This window comes from Asterias rubens, chromosome 5, assembly GCF_902459465.1.
Source record: "Asterias rubens chromosome 5, eAstRub1.3, whole genome shotgun sequence".
Classification (NCBI taxonomy): domain Eukaryota; kingdom Metazoa; phylum Echinodermata; class Asteroidea; order Forcipulatida; family Asteriidae; genus Asterias; species Asterias rubens.
The window spans coordinates 20,714,626-20,734,303 of record NC_047066.1 but is presented as its reverse complement, the minus strand read 5'-3'; the positions used below and the strand labels follow the sequence as shown (position 1 = coordinate 20,734,303).

General features: G+C 40.1%; 2 protein-coding genes and 1 long non-coding RNA gene across 4 annotated transcripts; 1 reads left to right on the top strand and 2 right to left on the bottom strand.

Annotated features, from left to right (window-relative positions):
- Positions 1 to 1,297: 1,297 nt before the first annotated feature.
- On the bottom strand, positions 1,298 to 2,238 carry LOC117290023. The gene is made up of 3 exons (XR_004519026.1): positions 2,103 to 2,238; positions 1,619 to 1,722; positions 1,298 to 1,377 (listed from the first exon to the last, which is right to left on the bottom strand). It is a non-coding gene; the product is annotated as an uncharacterized LOC117290023 (long non-coding RNA).
- A 154-nt stretch (positions 2,239 to 2,392) lies between these two features.
- Positions 2,393 to 9,085, top strand: LOC117290021. 2 transcript variants are annotated; one of them, XM_033771247.1, is made up of 3 exons: positions 2,393 to 2,707; positions 4,783 to 4,917; positions 8,757 to 9,085. In XM_033771247.1, the coding sequence occupies exons 1-3, from the start codon at positions 2,400 to 2,402 to the stop codon at positions 8,761 to 8,763; spliced, it is 450 nt and encodes a 149-aa protein (XP_033627138.1). In that variant the 5' UTR covers positions 2,393 to 2,399; the 3' UTR covers positions 8,764 to 9,085. The 2 variants fall into 2 exon arrangements, with proteins under 2 accessions (XP_033627138.1, XP_033627136.1); XM_033771245.1 differs by having other exon boundaries at positions 8,754 to 9,085.
- Positions 9,086 to 17,880: 8,795 nt separating this feature from the next.
- Positions 17,881 to 19,546, bottom strand: LOC117290057 (G-protein coupled receptor 161-like). Its single transcript, XM_033771304.1, has one exon. It carries the CDS (start codon positions 19,525 to 19,527, stop codon positions 18,388 to 18,390), a length of 1,140 nt encoding a protein of 379 aa, XP_033627195.1. The 5' UTR covers positions 19,528 to 19,546; the 3' UTR covers positions 17,881 to 18,387.
- Between the last annotated feature and the right edge of the window lie 132 nt (positions 19,547 to 19,678).

Sequence of the window (19,678 nt, the reverse complement as noted above, 5' to 3'; positions counted from 1 at the left end):
CTATGATCAAAGTCGATAACCCTTGATAAAAATGTCCACTACACGTAGAGATTTGCTGTTGATGACTTGGTCTTTCTGTTGCTGTATCGCAATTGTCCGAAAGAAGTTGGCTATGATGAAAGTCGATAACCCTTGATAAAGTTGTTCAGTACAAATAGAGTTTTTTCATTGATGTCTAGTCGTTCCTTTTGCTGTTATTGTCTTTGCTTGCATGGTTTGATGGTGTTCGTGGTGTTCAGGTCTCCTTGTCTTTGCTTGCTTCATAGCTTTGTGGTGTCACTCTTGAGGCCCTTATTTCAAATGAGTAATATCGATGATCGACATTTAGTCCTCTATCTGTATGGAAACACAATACAAACAACTGTCAACTTTTGACCGTGTAAATCTGTTGAGCCTTATACTACAATGAAATTCAGCTGTTCAGATTTCATGCAAGCATTTCCCGGTTGACAAACTATTATTTTCAGTTAAATTCTTGCATGTTATTTGACAAACCCCTATAGAGACATGGCACCACAGAAACAGAACTTAGAGCCTGGGGGGGGGGGGAGGCTGGTGCCCCTAAGTTCCCTCCATTTGAAATTGGATATCTGGGCTTTTTAAGTTTCCCAGAACTTAATGTTACAATTCATTTATGTAGAAATTGTACAATTCACACCGAGACAGTGTTATTGTTTTCACATCCTTGTCAGGTTACCTTCTAAATAGAAATGACATTATGAGAGGACCAAAAAGAAGCTTATTTTTCCATACAACGATGTGTGTAGCACTGTATACTCGGTATTTTCCCGAGTCCTGTGAAAAAATATCACAGGCATGTTACTCAGGTGGGATTCAAACCCACGACCCTTGCAAATTCTAGAGCAGTGTCTTACCAACTAGACTATCGAGGTTGCCCGGTAGCTAGAGGCAGTTCGAATCCTATGTTTTGGCAGCGGGTACATCTATTAAAAAGAAGCTTGTTTAAGAAAACTGCAAATCCAAACTACAATCCTGGCCAAAATGCTTGGCCACCCATTACTAACAGTACATAAAACCATTCCATGTACACTTCCCACTGACAATAATTATTCTCTTTCCCGTCCGCAGTCCCCCAGCTCAATGTTGATTTGAATGCAGAAGACCGTGCAATCAGTACCAACATTGAAAGGGGGCAGGGGGGCCCAACAAGATATGGCCGGGATTGCCCCTAAAGGGTCACCCGCCCATGTAGTTTCATGGCTTCATGACACTATCATGTCTATTAAAAAAGTTACACATTGTATGAACTCACCTCAATGTTTATGTCAGCTGAAATTTCTCATCTTGCTAGGTGCAGTAAATGTATATCTAGTTCTCATACACGTTTCCCGTCATGTTTTCAGTTGAAGTGTCCTCCTGAAATGTCAAACATTTCAAGGATATCTTTAACACCAGATTTGACAATGTTGGATAATAACAGTCCAATTAACAACGCCAACGCCAACGCCAACGCCAACGCCAACGCCAACGACAGCGACAGCGACAACGACAACGACAACGACAACAACAACGACAACGACAACGACAATGACAACAACAAACAACAGCCACAGCAACAGCGTCATGTCTTTTAAAAAAGTTACATATATGAACTCACCTCAGTGTTTATGTCGGCTGAAATTTCTCATCTTGCTAGGTGCAGTAAATGTACATCTAGTTCTCATACATGTTTCCCTTCATGTTTTCAGTTGTAGAGTCCTCCTGAAATGTCAAATATTTCAATTATATCTTAACACCAGATTTGATGATGTTGGATAATAATAGTCCAGTTAACAACAAGGAATACAAAACAACCAACCAACAACAACAACGGCAGCAAACATTTTTCATGACCATGATACAGCAGAAAACTTACTGTGCCTGTATAAAACTTATTAAACAAAACCTGACAGAGTTCTATTGAAAAACCAACACAATTGGCTTTTTGGTTCACTTCCTAACAGGTGTACAATTGTTTTTGTGTAATTTAAAAGGTTGGGATTTGAGTCTTTGACAAATGAGATGACATGCAAGTAAAAAAACAGTTGCCCAAAAATTTGTTCAATAATTTTTGTGTAAATTTATCTGCAAGGTCAACTCACCTGATTGTTGGGTATAAAAGTTCAAGAGGTGCTGCTTATGTAGAACAAGTACTGGATCCTTGTCTGTCATCGAACTTCTCTGCAAGTTTGAGGTATTGCAGCAGGCATTAAATCAGTCCACCATCTAGGAGCCCATCCTCCGACTGTATCTGCATAGAATCACAATATCACAATTATATATGGGCCACATTTTGTCAGTTTCAGCTATCATTGTAACTCTCCTCTACTCTGCACATGTTTTATTTTCATTTGGTAAAAGCCACTCTTAATAATAATCACTGTACCTGATGGAAACTGATGGGAATTTCATTCTGTCTTTCAAGTTTCTCCTGCTTCATACATGTAGGTCTACTATCCATGAAAGATAAACCCATCAGCGCCTCACCATGCCATCTTGTCTCAGGCTCAACCGTGAGCGCCTCGCCGTGCCGTCCTGTCTCTGGGCTCATGCATCAGCGCCTCATTGTGCCGTCTGTCTCCAGGTTCGTCCAGCAGTGCTTCACCGTGCCGTCTTGTCTCAGACTCAACCGTGAGCGCCTCGCCGTGCCATCCTTGCTCTGGGCTCACCCATCAGTACCTTGTCTGCGGGCTCAATACAGAAAAAGGTGTGTACTTTAAATTTTGAACATCTGCATGGAATCACATTACAGCAGAATGATCTGACGACACACTGTATTATAATTTAAGCTTACTTAGACAATATTCTAACATCCCAACTCTGCATTAACATGTCTACTACTTGTGTTTACAACAGAGACAGCATTTAAGTTCTGCACAATATTCGCAGCAAAGTCAACAAGACATATTTTTGGTATCATGGCATCTTTTCAGCACTAAGATTCAAAGTAAAAATGGTAAAACATTTGTTATCATCAGTGACTCATAATCTCTTAACTTACAATTCCAAACATTTTACATGTATCTGTTTCCTTCTCTGTAAAAGATTACTAAACCAAAGCTTAGTTTTTACTTCACATGAATTGCAAAAGGACAACAAATTTCCCTGCATTAGTATTGGAAATTATATTCATAATAAAATCATCTCAATATTAAATTTAAACATACCCCACTGTGACACCTTGACACTACAATGCTCTCATTCCAAATCCCTACTAGTCGGATGAGGGATGCTCGTTGAGTTTTTCCAAATAGGGCCAGCGGAAAGGTGTTTGTTGATGAGTACTGCCTGCCAAGTATCTGAAAAAGAAAAACTTCTGCACCAATTGTTAAACTTTGTTCATCAAACTCTTACATACATTTGCAACAAATTTGACAGGAGTTTCAACAAATGTTAGGTTCACATGTTTATAAGAGTAGGTTGCTATCTTGATGACCTTGCTCTACATACTGGTTTGTTTGTGAACTTGAAAACTAACTGGTAAAGTAAACTAATAAACAACTCTAGAAATGTGTTGATTCTCACAACTGTGACATGCCAATATAATGAAAAAACAATTCTGATAAAGACATTAGTAAAATATTAAACCCAAAAGGAGCATGGGGTTGAACATTGAATTGACCTGGTTCTTTGTGTCTGTTCAGTATTTGGTGGAAATCTTTGCTCCACTAAGCGAGGCTGTGAAGTCATGCATTTGGGGGATTCGGTAATAATCTTGAACTGTGCGAGTGTTGAGTGTCCTGTAGTCCCCACTTGGGCACTAATCTCCTGAGGTCTTCTTATTGGAACCATGTAAAGTGTTGATGACAAATTGCTGATGGAGAAGCGGACTGTCCGGAGCTGCAACATAAGTTCAAATTAATGTTTTCTGTTGTTGAGTCTTCTAGGAGACAAGGAGCACAGGCTGATGATGTAGGGGTCACTTTGTTTATGTATGTTGCTTTAAATCATGTTTGACTGCTTCTTCCTCCTATGAAGTTTGTGACTTGATTTGACTTCAGTGCTTAGGACAAGGTGTCTGGCCTCCTTGGATAACCATCTCAATACCAGTCTGTTAGTCGCTGGTTGCTCTGCCGCAGCAAGTGGAATTTGGGCATTTGCTTGGACTTGATCCTTCCAGTGCATTGCCAGGCATCCTTGAAGGTTGTGTAATGGTTGGAAACTCAGCCAGTAGTGAAAGGTTGGAGTAAGTTTGAGTAGAGAATGGGACTACATGTAACTTTATGTGCCTTTGATGCATCAAGGAGTCGGTAATGTAACATGTCGACCATCAGGTTGAAAGGTCTCAGGAAGTCAGGGCCTGGGCTGGGTTGCTGAATTTGAACACCCATTGAAAACTGTGCTTCACAAACCTATGTTCAATGTGAGAAATTTCTCACCAAAAGTTGCAGAAATTGCAAATCATGTCTTAGGGAGGAATAATTCCGAGAAGTGAATGGAGCTAACTTCTGCTCCACTGTTTATCAAAAAATGACACTTAATGAGACAGACTAAGATTAGGTGACTGCTTTTTAGGCCGCAGAACTTGTCATCTGCTAGTTGGTCGCTGTTCAAAGAGCTATGCTAGGGAAGCTGTGATGTGCAATGTAACATCTGTACATTTGGTAGCATGTACAACTCTGCTGGATTGTTCTTCTTATAAAAGGTATTAAGAATGAAGCATTTACATTCCAAACATTCATCCCTGATCAGGAGCAATGGCAGGCATACATTCTTATTGCTGAACAAATCTGCCACATCTTAATCCTGTTTGATATCATTTTCTTTGTTTTCCTCTTCTAGTGTGGATACATGTACAAACAGGTGTCCAGGAATCTTCCACACTGTTGTTCTTATGATGCGTCAGCTTCAGTTGCCACATGCTTTTGATGGTGTCTCTCTATCAATATCTCCTACAGCGGTGTATGATATTAACTGGTGAGTGAACACTCTTCCTTACCTTTCCTGCTTATTCTTGACTCATGGTCTCTCGTCATTGTCAGAAACATGGGCCTTCTACAGATTGGTTGCAGGCCTACTCTTAAGTAAGAGGGCATCTTTGATCTGCTTGTCTTTGAAAGACCATTTCTTTAAGTTTAGTCAATGTGTTAGCTTGTAGCGTCTCTGAAAGAATGAAGCATTGACTTTACTACTTGACATGAAGTTTTTTCCTCTACTTGAAGAAAACATTTGTTATGAGATATCACCTAACATCAAAAGTCCGGATGGACACTTCATGGTGAGGGCTCCACTTTCAAATTTGGGCTACCGACCCAAGTCAACTGCCACCAGGGCGCGTTGTCACCTACTCTTGGTAATCATGGGTAATCCTCTAGAAGCCTGGCTGGTAGAGCAGAATGAAATAACTTCCCAACTTTTGAAGAAGCATTTATGGTTAAGTGCATTGCTCGAGGGTACAAGTGTCATGACTGGGATTTAAATCCACACTCTGCTGCTGAGACAACACAAGAGCTTGGGTCCAGTGAACTAGACTGCTCAACCATGACACGCCTGTCAGTTGTAGTTTCAGTGTGCATTAAAAGAGTACAATCGATGGCTCAAGCAATATCTTTTGCTTAGTCTTTTATTTCTATCTTGGCAAGGTCTTGCTGGTTGTTTTTGCTAGTGGGTAGCCTCTGGTAAAGAAGAACTTGTACAACTCGTCCATTCCTGCAGCGCACCCTGCTTTGCCAGCCAGTTTATGTCTTTCGAAGCAAACCCTTTTTACCCCTATTTTTTGGATGTCTTTATTGCAACAAATTCCTGTAGTTGGAACATTTGTTTCACTTTATTGGTAAGAGTTACTCCTTGGTGTGCTCTCCATTCATCTACACATGCCAAGTACAATGCGTTATTAGTTATTGTTCTGCTGAAAGCAATGGCAGTCTCAGCTGGTTCTTAGTAAGTGTCATTTTATAGTGTTGATCCTGTTCTCTGTTGCACACTGTACTTCTTGGCTAAGCTTCATTTGGCAGTCCCTGCTCTTGTGTTTGGTCTTACCGCTTACTGATAATAGCAGTATTACACTTGGCTGTGAAGGCAGAGGTTCTAGTGGTTGAAGTAGATATGTAGTCTCTGGTTTCTAGCCCAATAAGGTTCACACTGACAGAAAATACTTCGGTTTACTCAACAGATAAACTGTCTTTAATAGCTGGTGACCAGGGAGACAATCAAAGGCCTTCAAAACATTGAACACTATCACATCAACTTTGCCTCGATCATCAGCAAGTGCTAAAGCAAGATCTTGAGTTTTGATCACAGGCTGTGTTTTTACATGATTGTTCGTGGTTGAAATCATCTTGAGCCTTTGTTGTTATTTCATGATGATCAAAGTGTTCAATAACTCAATGTTTTTTGCTGCAGATGGATGTGATGGTCACAGGTAGTCACAGGTAGTCATGTGATGGTCACATGATGGTCACTTGCCGCTGTACACCTGTCTCCTTTCTTACAAATGGGAGACATGTTGACATTTTCTCCAGGCAACAGAAACTCATCCAGTGTCCGGTACTGTTGGAAGATGGAGCTTATATCAAGGGTGAACGTTCAGTAGTCAGGTCTTGTAAGATGCATCTTGATATCAAAACCCTTGTCATATTGCTTTCTTGGTGTTCACTGATTGTAGGCGTTTAAGGAGTCCATCCGATGTTACTGTGAATTTATTCTTGGGGATCAATTTCAGCTCAAAGGGTAAGTTGGTGGTATCCCCAGAAGTAAAACCTGAGAAGAATTGCTTGGTGAAGATTTTATCCTTGCCTGCACCCTCAAAGATAGCTTTCATCATCATTATCAATCCATGTCATCCCACTGCTGGGTGAAGGCCTCTCCCAAACTGTGCCAAGTATTTCTGTTTAGTGCATGTCATTGCCAGATTGTTGATTGCACAAGGCTGACTATCTCTCTCAATCTTGTTGGAGGTCTGCCACATTTTTTTTTAACCTGGAAAGAGGTTTGCCATTTTGTTGTGATTTTCTCCATCTTTCATCTTTTGGGGGCGATCTAGGCTTGAGACGTTGTAACTACAGGTTTTTGCAATGTTAGAAAATTCGTTTGTGCCATCCAGGCCAATCCTTGGCAGCATGAACAGCTTGATTATGTTGTAGGTCGATGGCGTTGAGGTCGTCTGTAACCAGTGATATGTAATTGGTGCAGCGCAGCCTTCCACCCTGTTAAAAGGGTTCAGATGGTTGGTTTTGTGTGTGTCAGAAGGGACCGAAAGGCACCTCAGGTCATTGCAGAGCTTGGCCAATAAAATGAAGACGACTTCTCAGCAGGATTGTTGTTGCAGGTGCTACGCATGTGCGAGCGTACAAGTCTGTGTTGGACAGTCGTACTGGAAAGTACACACCAAGGCAATACTGCATGAAAGTACGGTGAAAAGCATCAAGATTCTGGGTCATGGTGTCAGTGATCGCTAGAGCTTTGCCTCGACTGTGGACCTAAAGAGCTGCATTTTGGTGTTATCGCTGGCTACTCTATCCCACACAGGTGTGAGTCTGTGTGCTGCGACCAATGCCAGCTGCCGTTGTCACTGAATGGCACTTCTGCAATGTTGCATCCCAGGTTGCAAAAGTTGTCACAGGCTCCAGAGGGGCGCCAGTTGTTGTACATATGGTAGTGTGTGGAACGTCTCCATGCTTCGTCTTGCTGGCATTCAGGTGCAGACCTACTTTGGCTGATGCTGCCTCAAAAGCGATGAAGTTGGCGATGGGCTTCATCCGGATCATCAGAAATCAGCACAGCATCGTCGGCGTAGGCAAGTGCATGGATTTTCACGGCCAGTCGCTGTGCCAAAACATGTCTCCTCACAGTGTCAGCATCTTCTAGGGTGAGTGACTTGCGTAAGATGTCGTCAATGACGATGACAAACAAGTAGGGCGTCAGCGTATCTCTCTGGAGCACACTAGATTACGATGTTCGTGCAACCCGCGGATGTGCGCTCACATGCAGATGCATTGGTTTACCGTGAACTTATTGGTTGATGAAAGGTGTGGGTACACCTTAAAATGACAGAATCTCTCTCAGAGCCCCACGGTCAAGAGAGTCGAATGCTTTGGAGAAGTCGACAAAGCTTTAATTACCAGACTCAGCTTTCTTGAGTGGCACGCATCAATTGCCATTTGAAGACATGCTATTTGTTCAGCAGTGTTGCGATTGGATCCGAAACCAGCCTGCTATGGTAAGATGAGTGTATCTAGCCGCTCTCGAAGACGGACCAAAAGTTTATACACCTCAGAGTAAATTTTCTACTGGAAATGGCTAAAACTAGATGTTATTGTAGGAGCTTAATTACTAATACTGTTACTAATGCATCTCTAAAATTTATTTGACCTTTCGTTGTATCTCAAGTATTTCAGTGACAGGAGACACTGAAAATTCTTGTGTTGTGGATTTTAATAATGTTTAAAAAACATTTTGTCCAGGGTTGTTGTTGTAGGTTTTTGTTGTGAGACCAAAAGTTTTGACAAACTTCTTTAATTTTGTGATGCCTTCCTGAAATCTCTGTATTCCTTCAATCCATTTGGTTTATACGATGAGTGATGTCGAATTTGTTGTAGAGCCTCTGTATTTCTTTACTCATTCTCTTTATGGTGATCAATTAGTTGATTCAGCATTTTCTTGAACATGTTAGTTGAGGTGGATTGACAAACTTAGATGGGAGCTCTTTCCATAGGTACGGGAAACTGTCACACATCTTGTATGGAGGTGTTTCCATTATGTAGTATGTGGAGGTGACTGTCTAATGGTCAGTGCGAAGATTTCTCATTTTTAAGCAGGTGCTGAGTCATGAAGTTCTTGAATGGTGGTCATGCGATGTGTACATATCTGCTTCCTGCGATTAAGCATGCTGCTTGGTTTTGGAGTTGTACATGTATACTAGTGATCGACTTATGGCTCAGGAAGCATAGAGAGAGTGAGATACAACAAGAGACTGGACTGCAGTTGATTGGTTCCTGGTGATATGAGGTTAGTTACATTCTTTATCCAGACTATCTTGAAGTTTTGGATTATTTGACACTGATTTATGTAGCACCTTAGATACAGGGTGCTGCATCGCGTAATATGACTGCAGTGGCTTAGTGATAAGTATGATTAGGAAGAGTTGACAGAAGTACTCAAACACACACCTTGCTGATAAGAAACACCAAGGCCCGAGTCCAGTGCGCTTGACCACTCAACCAAAACAACACGATATTATGTGCCACAAAAGGGTATGGGCGAGGTATAGTGACCCAGTTTCCATGGTCACTACAGCCTGATTAGCTGTAATACCCCAGTCACACAGCTCTGCGACCCACAGAGTTACCAAGTCCGGGCACTATCACCGCCAAAATGCAGCAATTTGGCAACTTAACGAATACATCACGACTGTACATCAAATACTCTACACGCGACTTTGCCCCGCTTACGGTTGGTCATGACTCAGCTACGCTTATTTTGTGCACGTTCAAAATAAGTGTGGGGAGAGAATGCTGCTGCCTGACATTGGAGATCACACCCCGACAAAACCACGCTCATGAGATCCTCCCACGCCTGGCCACGTTTCCATCTTAGAAGAAGCATCGTCTTTGTGTGACCAGGGTATTCGGCAACAAGCTGTTTCATGTCATTCTTCATGAGAAGCAAGTGAATAACCATCAAACAATTCTTCAATGCAGCAACTTTGTCTTCATTATTTTGGTCAACCAAGGTAGGGTCACATCATTTCTGTTTGTCACATTTCAAACCTCATTGTGTTTTACTTTTTTTAATTTACAATTGTTAATATTTTACACCCCTTAATGTTATTGTAATAAGAGTTGGACTTTAACTTATGCTGTAGTAGTTAACTTGGACAGAAAGTTATACAAGATAATTAAGTTAGGTATACAATTATTTACTTGACTATCTATCCCTAATTAGTGATAGATGCTTAGGGAGAAAGCATATGGCAAAATTTTAAAGAAAGTCTGGACAAAAAAAATCAATGTAAGCCTGTACATCAGGGCCCAATTTCATGGCTCTGCTTACCGTAAGCACAGAATCAGCGCTTACGGAAGCAGGGAATTCTGTGCTTACGGCAAGCGTTTTTTCACAGGTTAGCGAAAATTTTTTGGCTTCTGCGTGTGCGTACTCAACGTTAGTAAGCATTCTACGCTTACAAGGCTAGCGCAGAAATTCGGCGCTTGCACGTAAGCGCGTGATCGTAAGCGCGGAATTCGGCGGTAAGCAGAGCCATGAAATTGGACCCAGGTCCTTACTACATTATCAGACAATGGCAAACAATGGTACAAAAGGGGACATCAAAAAAGTACAAGTGTTCATTGTGAGTGTTCCAACTTGGCATGTCCACACTACTAATGCAGACAAGGGAGGGGAACATGTGATAGTAATAAACATGAAGTATGCCAGTTAATTTGTCTGCCTTAGATTAAAAACAAATGAATTGCTCTTTAAAAAAAATAAGCAAAATAAGCCACTGATGAGTTAAAATAATCAATGAAAAGTTGTTATTCCACTTTACCTGCCCGTAACACATCCCCTTGTTGATGTCGATCATTGTTGCTCATTGATGCAGTAGTGAGAATGTTGACACTGCTATGTAGTTGAATGGTTGGATGCTGGCTTGCAGTGTGCACTTAGCCAGAAGGAGTGCTTGTAAGAAAACATAAATCAGCATTGTAATAAGCATTATACATGATGTGTTGGTTTGCGGTAACACCATGTGTGTACATGTAATCTACTTGCCAGGTAGAGTTTGTTCTTAGAGAACTGTCTTTTTTTTTACATAAATTAAATTTGTCAACTATGTAAACTGTATAACTTTTTCTCTGCCCATCGGCGTGCAAAGCTTGCATTTTATTTTAAAAATTTTTATAATTTGTATTATAGTGCATTTTTGTGTGTATATTAGTCTACTGTGCAGAACCAAACCTGTTTCTTTGTACAGTGCGTGGTACTTATGCCAACTATTTGTTGTACACTCACAAGTGTGGATAACTTTCCGCATGGCGCCACCACTTTTTCACTCTTTTTTACAAAAAGGGATATCTCATTGAGGTAAATTAGATACTATATTATTTCATATCATATGTAAAAGTGGTGGCGCCATACGGAAACTTGTCCATAAAATTACTAAAACTTCTTATAAGGGTCCCAAATTGAGTATGATGAACAGCAGGTTCACCCATGTCAGCGGGTGTCCCTGTGGCACTGTGACCTTAGAAATGTACATGTACATCTAGGCCGTACTGTAGTGTCACGGGCGCGCAACCATCTTGGACTCGCTTCATACACATTTATATTGTTAACTCGATAGTGTTTTCATGGGTTTGGGCATGGTTTGGGTTAAAGTGTAACAGATATCATCCCTCAGTTATTATTAACATCACAAGCTTACAATTACATCAAAATAGTCGCTACCAATGCACTATTCCCCAAGATTCCAAAGCAAATTTCAACTTACCGCCATGCTTCTTCGGGTAGACTGGTTCTCTACTTCGGTAAAAAAAAAATACAAATGCATTTAACGTGCCATTTAACATGGGAGACCAGACGGAAGCGGCACAACGGTCAGGCCGTCAAAATCTTACCACGAGAGGGCGGTAGGCTTTTGGCCCTTCCACCTTCCATAGAGCCGTATAATACACAGCTCAGGGCCGTTCCAGAGAGCCCTGCTCCTGGCTTGAAAGTTGCAGAGAATATTAATAATACTGTGTAGCGTGTGACAGATTAGTTGGAAGTGTTATGTGGTTCCTGACGGGTGCAGTCTAATGATGCGAGAAACCTTTTTTAGAGAGTTTAATGTGCCGTCAATCTATCAAGTTATTGAATTTCAATCGCGCAACTCGTCAAGGGAACGATGGGATTTAAAGTTAAAAGTGACAGTTAAATATTGCACTTTAACAAAAATCGAACTATTCGTCTTATAGGCTACGAAGCTGGAAAAACACGATGTGACTTAGTTCCCGATTTGAACTAGATTACAAATTATACACCAAAGGGTTGTAAATTTGTTTCACTCCGTGAACCAGGGGAGCTATTTTCAACGATTTCGCAATAGCCACATCATAGAAACAAGAAATAATGCATGTAGTTCCTTTTTGTGTTGGTCGTTGCTCTGTGATTAAATTCTTACATCTCTGCATCCCTCTCCCGGTGTTTTTACCGGCCCAAATTATTGTTTATACTTTGAAAAACCTCTTATAACACCTGATCCAGGGGAATACTATACATTGTCTGCCAAGCCAATGGTGGTCTCTAACAAACGCACCTGAGACCCCTTGATAAAAGAAACCGTCCTCATTTCACGTACTCCTCAACGCTCAACAATACTAATATTAATAATAACTTGCATAATGTGAACACAAATTAAGGCTAGAAGTCAAAGTGCAGCAAGCTGCTGGGAGACCCTTGGGGGTAAAAATAATTGCGTCCCTCATGACCAGGATGTGCTTGCTGAGGGCCGGCAGGATCTCAACAGAAATCCGCTGCAAATAGATTTCTTATATAATAATTATTTATCTATCGTTCCAAGCCCACTCAAACATTTAGACGACTCACGGAACTCCAAACCCCAACCCAACAACCTAAAAACGAACAAACATCCCAGCACCCCAACAGAAAAAAACACCCAGACATCCTACCCCCTGAAACCCCCCCCCCCCAAATAAAAATGACAAAATAAATAAATAAACAAATAAACAACAACAACAAAATCATCATCAACAACAACAACAGCAGCAGACAAAAACAGGAGAGAAAAAAAACAATTAAACAACACAGTAATCTTATTTGTGACCAGTTTCCGGGTCAACCGGACCCCGACGTGGGTCAGGACCCCTGGGACACGGACTCCAGTTCAATTCTGACCAGGGGGTTAATAGAGTGCACAACACTATGTTTGATTGTCTGAACATTTTGAGACGAAGATGGCATAAGAGCATAATACTATTTCCAATAATCTATAATTCGGTAGCCTTATAGGGCAACAGCCTTGAGCCAAACCCTACTCACCCAATGGCATTTCTTCTAAATGTAAACATGTTTACAGTTGAACTTTAATCTTTAAAAAATAAGTCACATTAATTCAATTCCATCCCAAGAAAAAAAAAATGTCAACACGTTCAGTCCCGTATTACCCAGCACGCGCTGCCATCTCATAGACCACTGTCTCTTCCCTCAAGAGAAATTACATACGGTTTACAAGCAAATTGAATCTGAGATTTAATAAACATCATGCAGTAAGTGGGGATAAGGCCAGACTATGGGCAACAGCGGAGCACAGTCTGCTATGTTTAGACTCTATACTGGCCTTGATCACAAAAACAGGTCGATGAGATGCCCGTCTCAGGCTGCCAGCGTTGATTTGTGTTTGAGTGGCCATCCCACCTCCCCTAAATACACATAAACCCCGCCCCTAATCAACTATCCCTTCCTTATTCCCCAGTTTCACTTTTTTACCTTCACCATAAAAATAAAAAAAATTCCGAAAACAGCAGTAGGCCTAACCAGATTATTTCAAAAATACTATATTATTCAATTCAATTCAAAGCATCGTTTATTTCCACATTATATCATCATACAAAAAGTACAGTCACTAGGATATGAATGTGGAAGCTCGTTCCAAAAAGCGGGGCTTGTCAAGAAAAAGCATACAAAACGAAACAAAACAACTTTACATAAGACGAACAAACAAAATAAACAAATAAACAAAATAACATGCACACAAGGCATAAATCATTCACACAAACATTTATTCATTATAAACGTTAAGTTGAATTTAATTTCCAAAAACACCCAACTCAATTAATTATAATGAAGAATTTGTAAAATCAATAAAAACAACGTTCAAGTTCTGTTTGATTAATGACTCGTTGACTTAAAATTTCTGATAATAATATAAATTTCTTGGAAAAAACAGTAAGCATAAGTTTACATCTGAGGCAAAGTATATCATTCGTTTTAAGAAACGTTTGATTGTTGAAATCCTAAATGAAATAGATATTTACAGTAAAACTCACCTGTGAAAATTAAAGTTACAAATTTACATTTGTTTCCGTTAATTGTTTCGAGTTTGGTTCTAGCAGGGTACGGTTAAAGTTAACCGTCTTGTTCAATATTCTGAGTTAACCGTTTTGTTAAATATTCTGTGTATATTGTTTTGCTTTGCCATGCTGTATGAATACTATAGTTATATTTAGTCTGTTTATTATCACTAACATTGTGACATAATAATAATTTGATAAACTAAATACACAGGGTTTTAAACTTTCTTTTTCAGAACTGGTCACTCCAAGTGTGGTTTTGAAGAACACAATAATTTCAAATTGCGCCATGACCTTATAATGTTGACGATTGTCACGAGCATACTGGGCCATGCCGTGGTACTTATGGTCTGTATATTATTAGGCCTACTAACAGTACACCATATTTTAATTTGATAAACTAATTACCCAAAAGGTCTTTATACACTCCCTTGTCAAAGAATAACAATAATAACTGACCGTTTGTCACATAAGTTAAAATGCCAGCCCATCGAAAACGTAATATCCGATCACGATGTGGTTATGTAAACGACCGGGAGGCATACACGAATATTATAGTGGGCCGACCCACTGTTAAATCGGCCAATTTTAGCATATCGCATCCCCGGCATTCATCACTCAGTCAAAATATTATGCCCGCGAGTGTGTGAAAACATGTTTAATTTAAAACATTTGTCTCTATAAATAGGGGAATGGGTCAGCAGAAAGAAAACAAACAAGTTTGTCAAAACCATTTTTAGGTTTTGTTTCTGTATAACCATAGTAACTTAAAAGGGTTTTACCTCATAAACACGTGTAAATTTGTGAAAGGAAAAGTATACATTTGTACTGTGGTTTTTTGAACCGTTTGTTGTTTAGTCATACTTGTAGCATGTCAGCATTCCTTTTGAAAGGTGGTCCAGCGTTATAAGATATCGCCGGAAATCTGGAGTGGTTATGTCCACGCAGGAAGAATAATCCGTAATTGGAATGCATTTAAAAGTGTGTGAATCTCTTTAAAACAACAATCTTTGGAAGGGAATAGTTTCTCAGAATGTCCACAGCTGCAGTACTTCTACCCACGTAAGTTTTTATAGCCGTTTATTTTGGCAGTAATTACTAATGGTATCCTCCCTTTATGTCAATTTGAAGGTCGACGCATTTCTAAATAACACTATTTATTTTAGTATTGAACAATTATTCTATAAACAGTAGTGCTAAAAGTACTTTTGAGAAATTTATTTTCTCCATAATATTACTGATTCTCACATTAAAGTGTAGCCTATTAAGAATGCTGCTAAAACAAAATATTCCTCAAGTTATTCTCGTCTTACATTTTTAAATGGCTACAGTCTTTTGATGCACCAACGGTCGTAGATCATCAAGATGAATGTATAGGCCTAAATAATAGTACTTCACCATTGGTGTACACTTCAAATTTATCAACATAATCCAAAATCCATCAGTTGGTCTTCGACTGAATGTCGAACGAACTCAAATAAGTTTCGTTTTAGATATTAAATTATGAACAATAATATGAAAAAGTTGATTCTTGTGTAAAAGTCACCGATTTCAAATCAAAGTAAAGCCTTGGCCTTATGTATACTACTATATTTATAGAAAGGCCTATTGTTCGTATAATTAATATCAATTCGGTAGTTCTAAATTTAGCATCAACATCAATGAGTAGTACTACCGCACCTTTACTACGACCGGTCGCTTCCAGATATTACATTGTCTAGTTTGGAACTAATTATTGGAAAGCAATCGTTGTCTCTAATTATGCAAAATCACACTTTCTACAGAGTTCCCAACTGGCCGATAAACCTTCACAAACCATATGTTGTACCTCAAATAGTACACTATCTGGTTTGCAATTAACTTTTGGTAAGCAATGATTGTATCACAGTTGCTACCAATATGCAAAAGCACACTTTCCAGAGATACATGTAGGGAGTTCTAGTTCCTCATGCCCATGAGTTTGCACAAATTTGATAAACCATCAAAATTTGATCCTCATCTTGCAAGAAGAAAGATTTTCCGCTTACCCTGAGCCTCTATAAACCCAAATATGAGCTTTCGATATCCACTTAAACACGCACTATGCAACTTTAGTTTCCCTCAAAAGCTGCAACATGCGCTTGGTTTGATCCACAAAGAATATCAATCTGGGGGCAATAGCACAGAATTCAATTTGGGAGATTGTGGAGGCGTGTATAAACTTGTCGCAACAGTACAGAAGGCTCAACTGGGAACACTGAAGTGGGTAACTGTATAAGGGATGATCCGAAACATATGGCTCAGTTCATTCTGTTTACAGTCTTGCATCCCTTTAACAATGGTTGGAAGAAAGGGGACGAATATTTGTATTATGTTAAAGGCACTGGACACGTTAAGTAATTACTCAATATATATATTTAGCTTGCTAAACGAGCAATGGAGAGATGTTGTATAAAACAATGTGAGAAACTACTCCCTCTGAAGTAAAACATAGTTTCTGAGGAAGATGTAATTTCTTACTACAATATTTTAGAGAATTCATACCTGAAGCCTTTCTCACACGCATCTGAAAGCACACAAAATTGGGCAACATGGTGTTTTTCTTTCATTGTTTTCTTGCAACTTCGATGACCAATATAGAGCCCAAGTGTTCACACAGATTTGTTATTGTATGTACATGTTGTGATACACCAAGACAGAATTGTGGTCTTTGACTTTACCAAACGTGTCCAGTGCATTTAACCTTTATTTGTTGCCCACGTTTTAAGTGACACTATATGGGTGTTTATGATGGTTGAATTACAACGCGCGTCAAGAGGCCTAATTCCCGTGTGGTATCACGAGACTTCACCGGATGAAACTACCTGCATCTAAAGTGCCACCCGGAGCGATTTGTCTTCTCGGGTGAATTCAAACAAATTCGTGAAAAATACAACTTTAATAAATGAATAGAATAAAATTGCCACCGTCTCTTAAGGCAGAGTAAACATTCGACTTTTAGAACTATTAAGTTATTTTAATATAGGCATAGCTACGTAGATATACAATAAAACAATAATCTGTGAAAATTACACTTTAAATGTGGTAGCGTTTTGATTGATTATCCGGACCGGTTATGTCAACACAGGTAGAGTAATCCGTTTTTGAATACACAATCTGAGAAACGTTTGATGCAGAAACTTATTTGAATCCCTCTCTCTGTAAAACCAATGACGATCAAGATTGATAGTTCTTTCAACAGCACGGATCTTTTCATCTTCATAGTTAAAGGAACTTTACAGAATTGGTATGAAACAAAAATCGTGAAGATCACAGATTTACATAAAATTTACATGATGATAAAAGAAAACATCCCTTGAAATATTTCTGTCTGAAATTGTACATTTGATGAGAAATAAATAATCTAATTTCGAGTTTAAAGTTTATCGCTCAGTGAGCGTTTTATTCATTTTTGTTTGGCATTGATGCAGTGCAAAATTTGTAATAGTTTTTTCACAATTCTCTCGTGACCCAGATGGCCGATCGATCTCAAACTTTATGTATATGGTGGATTACATAAAGTGCTTATACTGCCAGCAACGTTTTTGCTAGCAAAACCAATTCTGTAATGTTCCTGTAAGTATTCTTTTAAACAACCGGTAACAAAGCTTTTAAAACCCAAGTTAATAATTTAAAAAGTGCTACCACTACCCTCCTTGTTTTAACCCAAATAAGTGATACTAGTTTGGACTGCTGCTGAGATTTGCAAAAGGTGTGATGTAGGCTTAATGGAGAAAGGTGATGGTCAAGCAAAAGTATCGCGATTAAATAACAATATTTCAGCTTATACACCATTTCGGTAAGAATGGAAGGAGAAAAATATTTTTTGATCTTTAGAGAAAAGTTTTAATCCACTAAAAACCCATTTGAATAATGTAATGTTCAAATGGCTTGTCTGTATACATGAGGTGGACACTTTTTATTGGGTTTTCAAAACGGCTAATGGCCGGGCTTTAAATTCTCTTTCTAATTTGAGAATGTTACGAATATACTTGACCATTCGATGAGTGATTGATCGTTATTTAAGTTGTAACAGTACAGCCATGTCAGGTTCCATGCCTTCATAGTGAAAAAGTTCAGTTAAAGTGTCCAGTTCAAAATAAGTTAACTAACTATTTACCCTTCTTCCTTACTCGGTTTGTATAAACATCAAGTGAGTACATCCCGCTAAAACTATATTAGTCTCTCCCGTGGTTTTTGTGTGGGATGCAATACCCGTCCAAGGAGGAAGCAATATCATTGAATCTCTGTTTCAATATTCGCACGAGCATAAAACAGTTTGTGACGTTTCGACCAAACTTCTGAATGTCTCCAAGATGTCATTAAGTGCGAATTACCACCCAGAGCTAAAGGAGCCGACGTTTCAAGAAGTCTCGATGAAAAATCTGGCATCCTTGGTACTACGTCGATGCACACCAACTAATGACAAAGCATGGTGACGCATGGACGCACTCCGGAATACGTACACGTACGGGTTAAACGCGCAGCTCGAGAAAGCCAACCACAGGGGAATCCACTCCCAAAAAGGTGACACATGTCTGTTCAGGGCTACCTCCACGAAGCTGACTACGTAATACGGCAACCACGAAATGACAAAACTGAACATGACTATCAGGGCGGTCTGGGCCGTCCTCCACTCGTCCCCAATGTGGACCTGTAAAATCTTCTTGATCCCTCCACTCGTGAGGCCCCGAGGTCTCCGGAAGGGAGCGCAGCTACTTGGACTCGAACCATTCCTGTCTGATGAGGGCACCCTGAACCAACGGTGCCGGTCGCGTGCTAGGAGGTCCCTAGCTGCAAAGTACATCCGGCCGTACATGAAAGCCATTGAGGTAAGTGGGATAGCGAATCCACCGACCATAAGGAAGATCTCATACCCATCGCTTGCTGAAGCGTCCCCAGTTGGCACGGCCACGGTGCAGATGAACCGATGGGGGTGATAGGACACCGAGCTCCAACCAAGAACAGGCGGGAGGGCGAATGTCAGAGCTAGCACCCACACCACTAGGATCATAAGGGCAGCTCGTCTAGTCGTCATATAGGTATAGTACAGTAACGGTAACATCACAGCTATGTAACGGTCCACCGTTATCATGACTAACGTTAAAATAATAGCTGCAAAGAGAAGGAGGTTCAAGAACCCAGTCGCAGCACAGCTCTGCTGAGATAACATCCAGTCCGTTGAGATAACTGATACCAGAACAGGTGGCATCACTACAACACACATGAGGAAGTTACACACGGCGAGGTGTAGAACAAACCGATTGGAGACGGATAGCAGTGATGGTTTGCGAACAAAGACAAGAAATATCACCCCGTTACCGAGGAAAGCTGCGATAAAAATCACCATCAGGGTTGAGATCTGGACGACGGTGGTAGCAGCAGAGTCCACGACCCAGGCCGGAGTCGCGGCCGACGGCGTAACATTCACAAGGTACGGACTTGTTGAAGACATCCCGGTGAGTGTGGCGGACCCCAGACGTATATTTACTAGTAATCCCATTAGAGTTAAAGCAGCTCGGTGTCTTAATGCATTGCCGCTCCTCTTGCGGCATGCACTTAAATCTCGCTACAAATCTCGTATGCTGGTTTGATGCACAGTGGTTGGAAACTTGAAATCAGCTAGACTTATTTCATTTTTCTCATCATGGAGA

Coding starts and splice junctions, on each gene's coding strand:
- LOC117290057 (XM_033771304.1), bottom strand. CDS start 19,527: ATGGGATTACTAGTAAATATACGTCTGGGGTCCGCCACACTCACCGGG.
- LOC117290021 (XM_033771245.1), top strand. CDS start 2,400: ATGGGAATTTCATTCTGTCTTTCAAGTTTCTCCTGCTTCATACATGTA. Junction 2,708..4,782: donor CGGGCTCAATACAGAAAAAG/GTGTGTACTTTA, acceptor TTCCTCTTCTAG/TGTGGATACATGTACAAACA.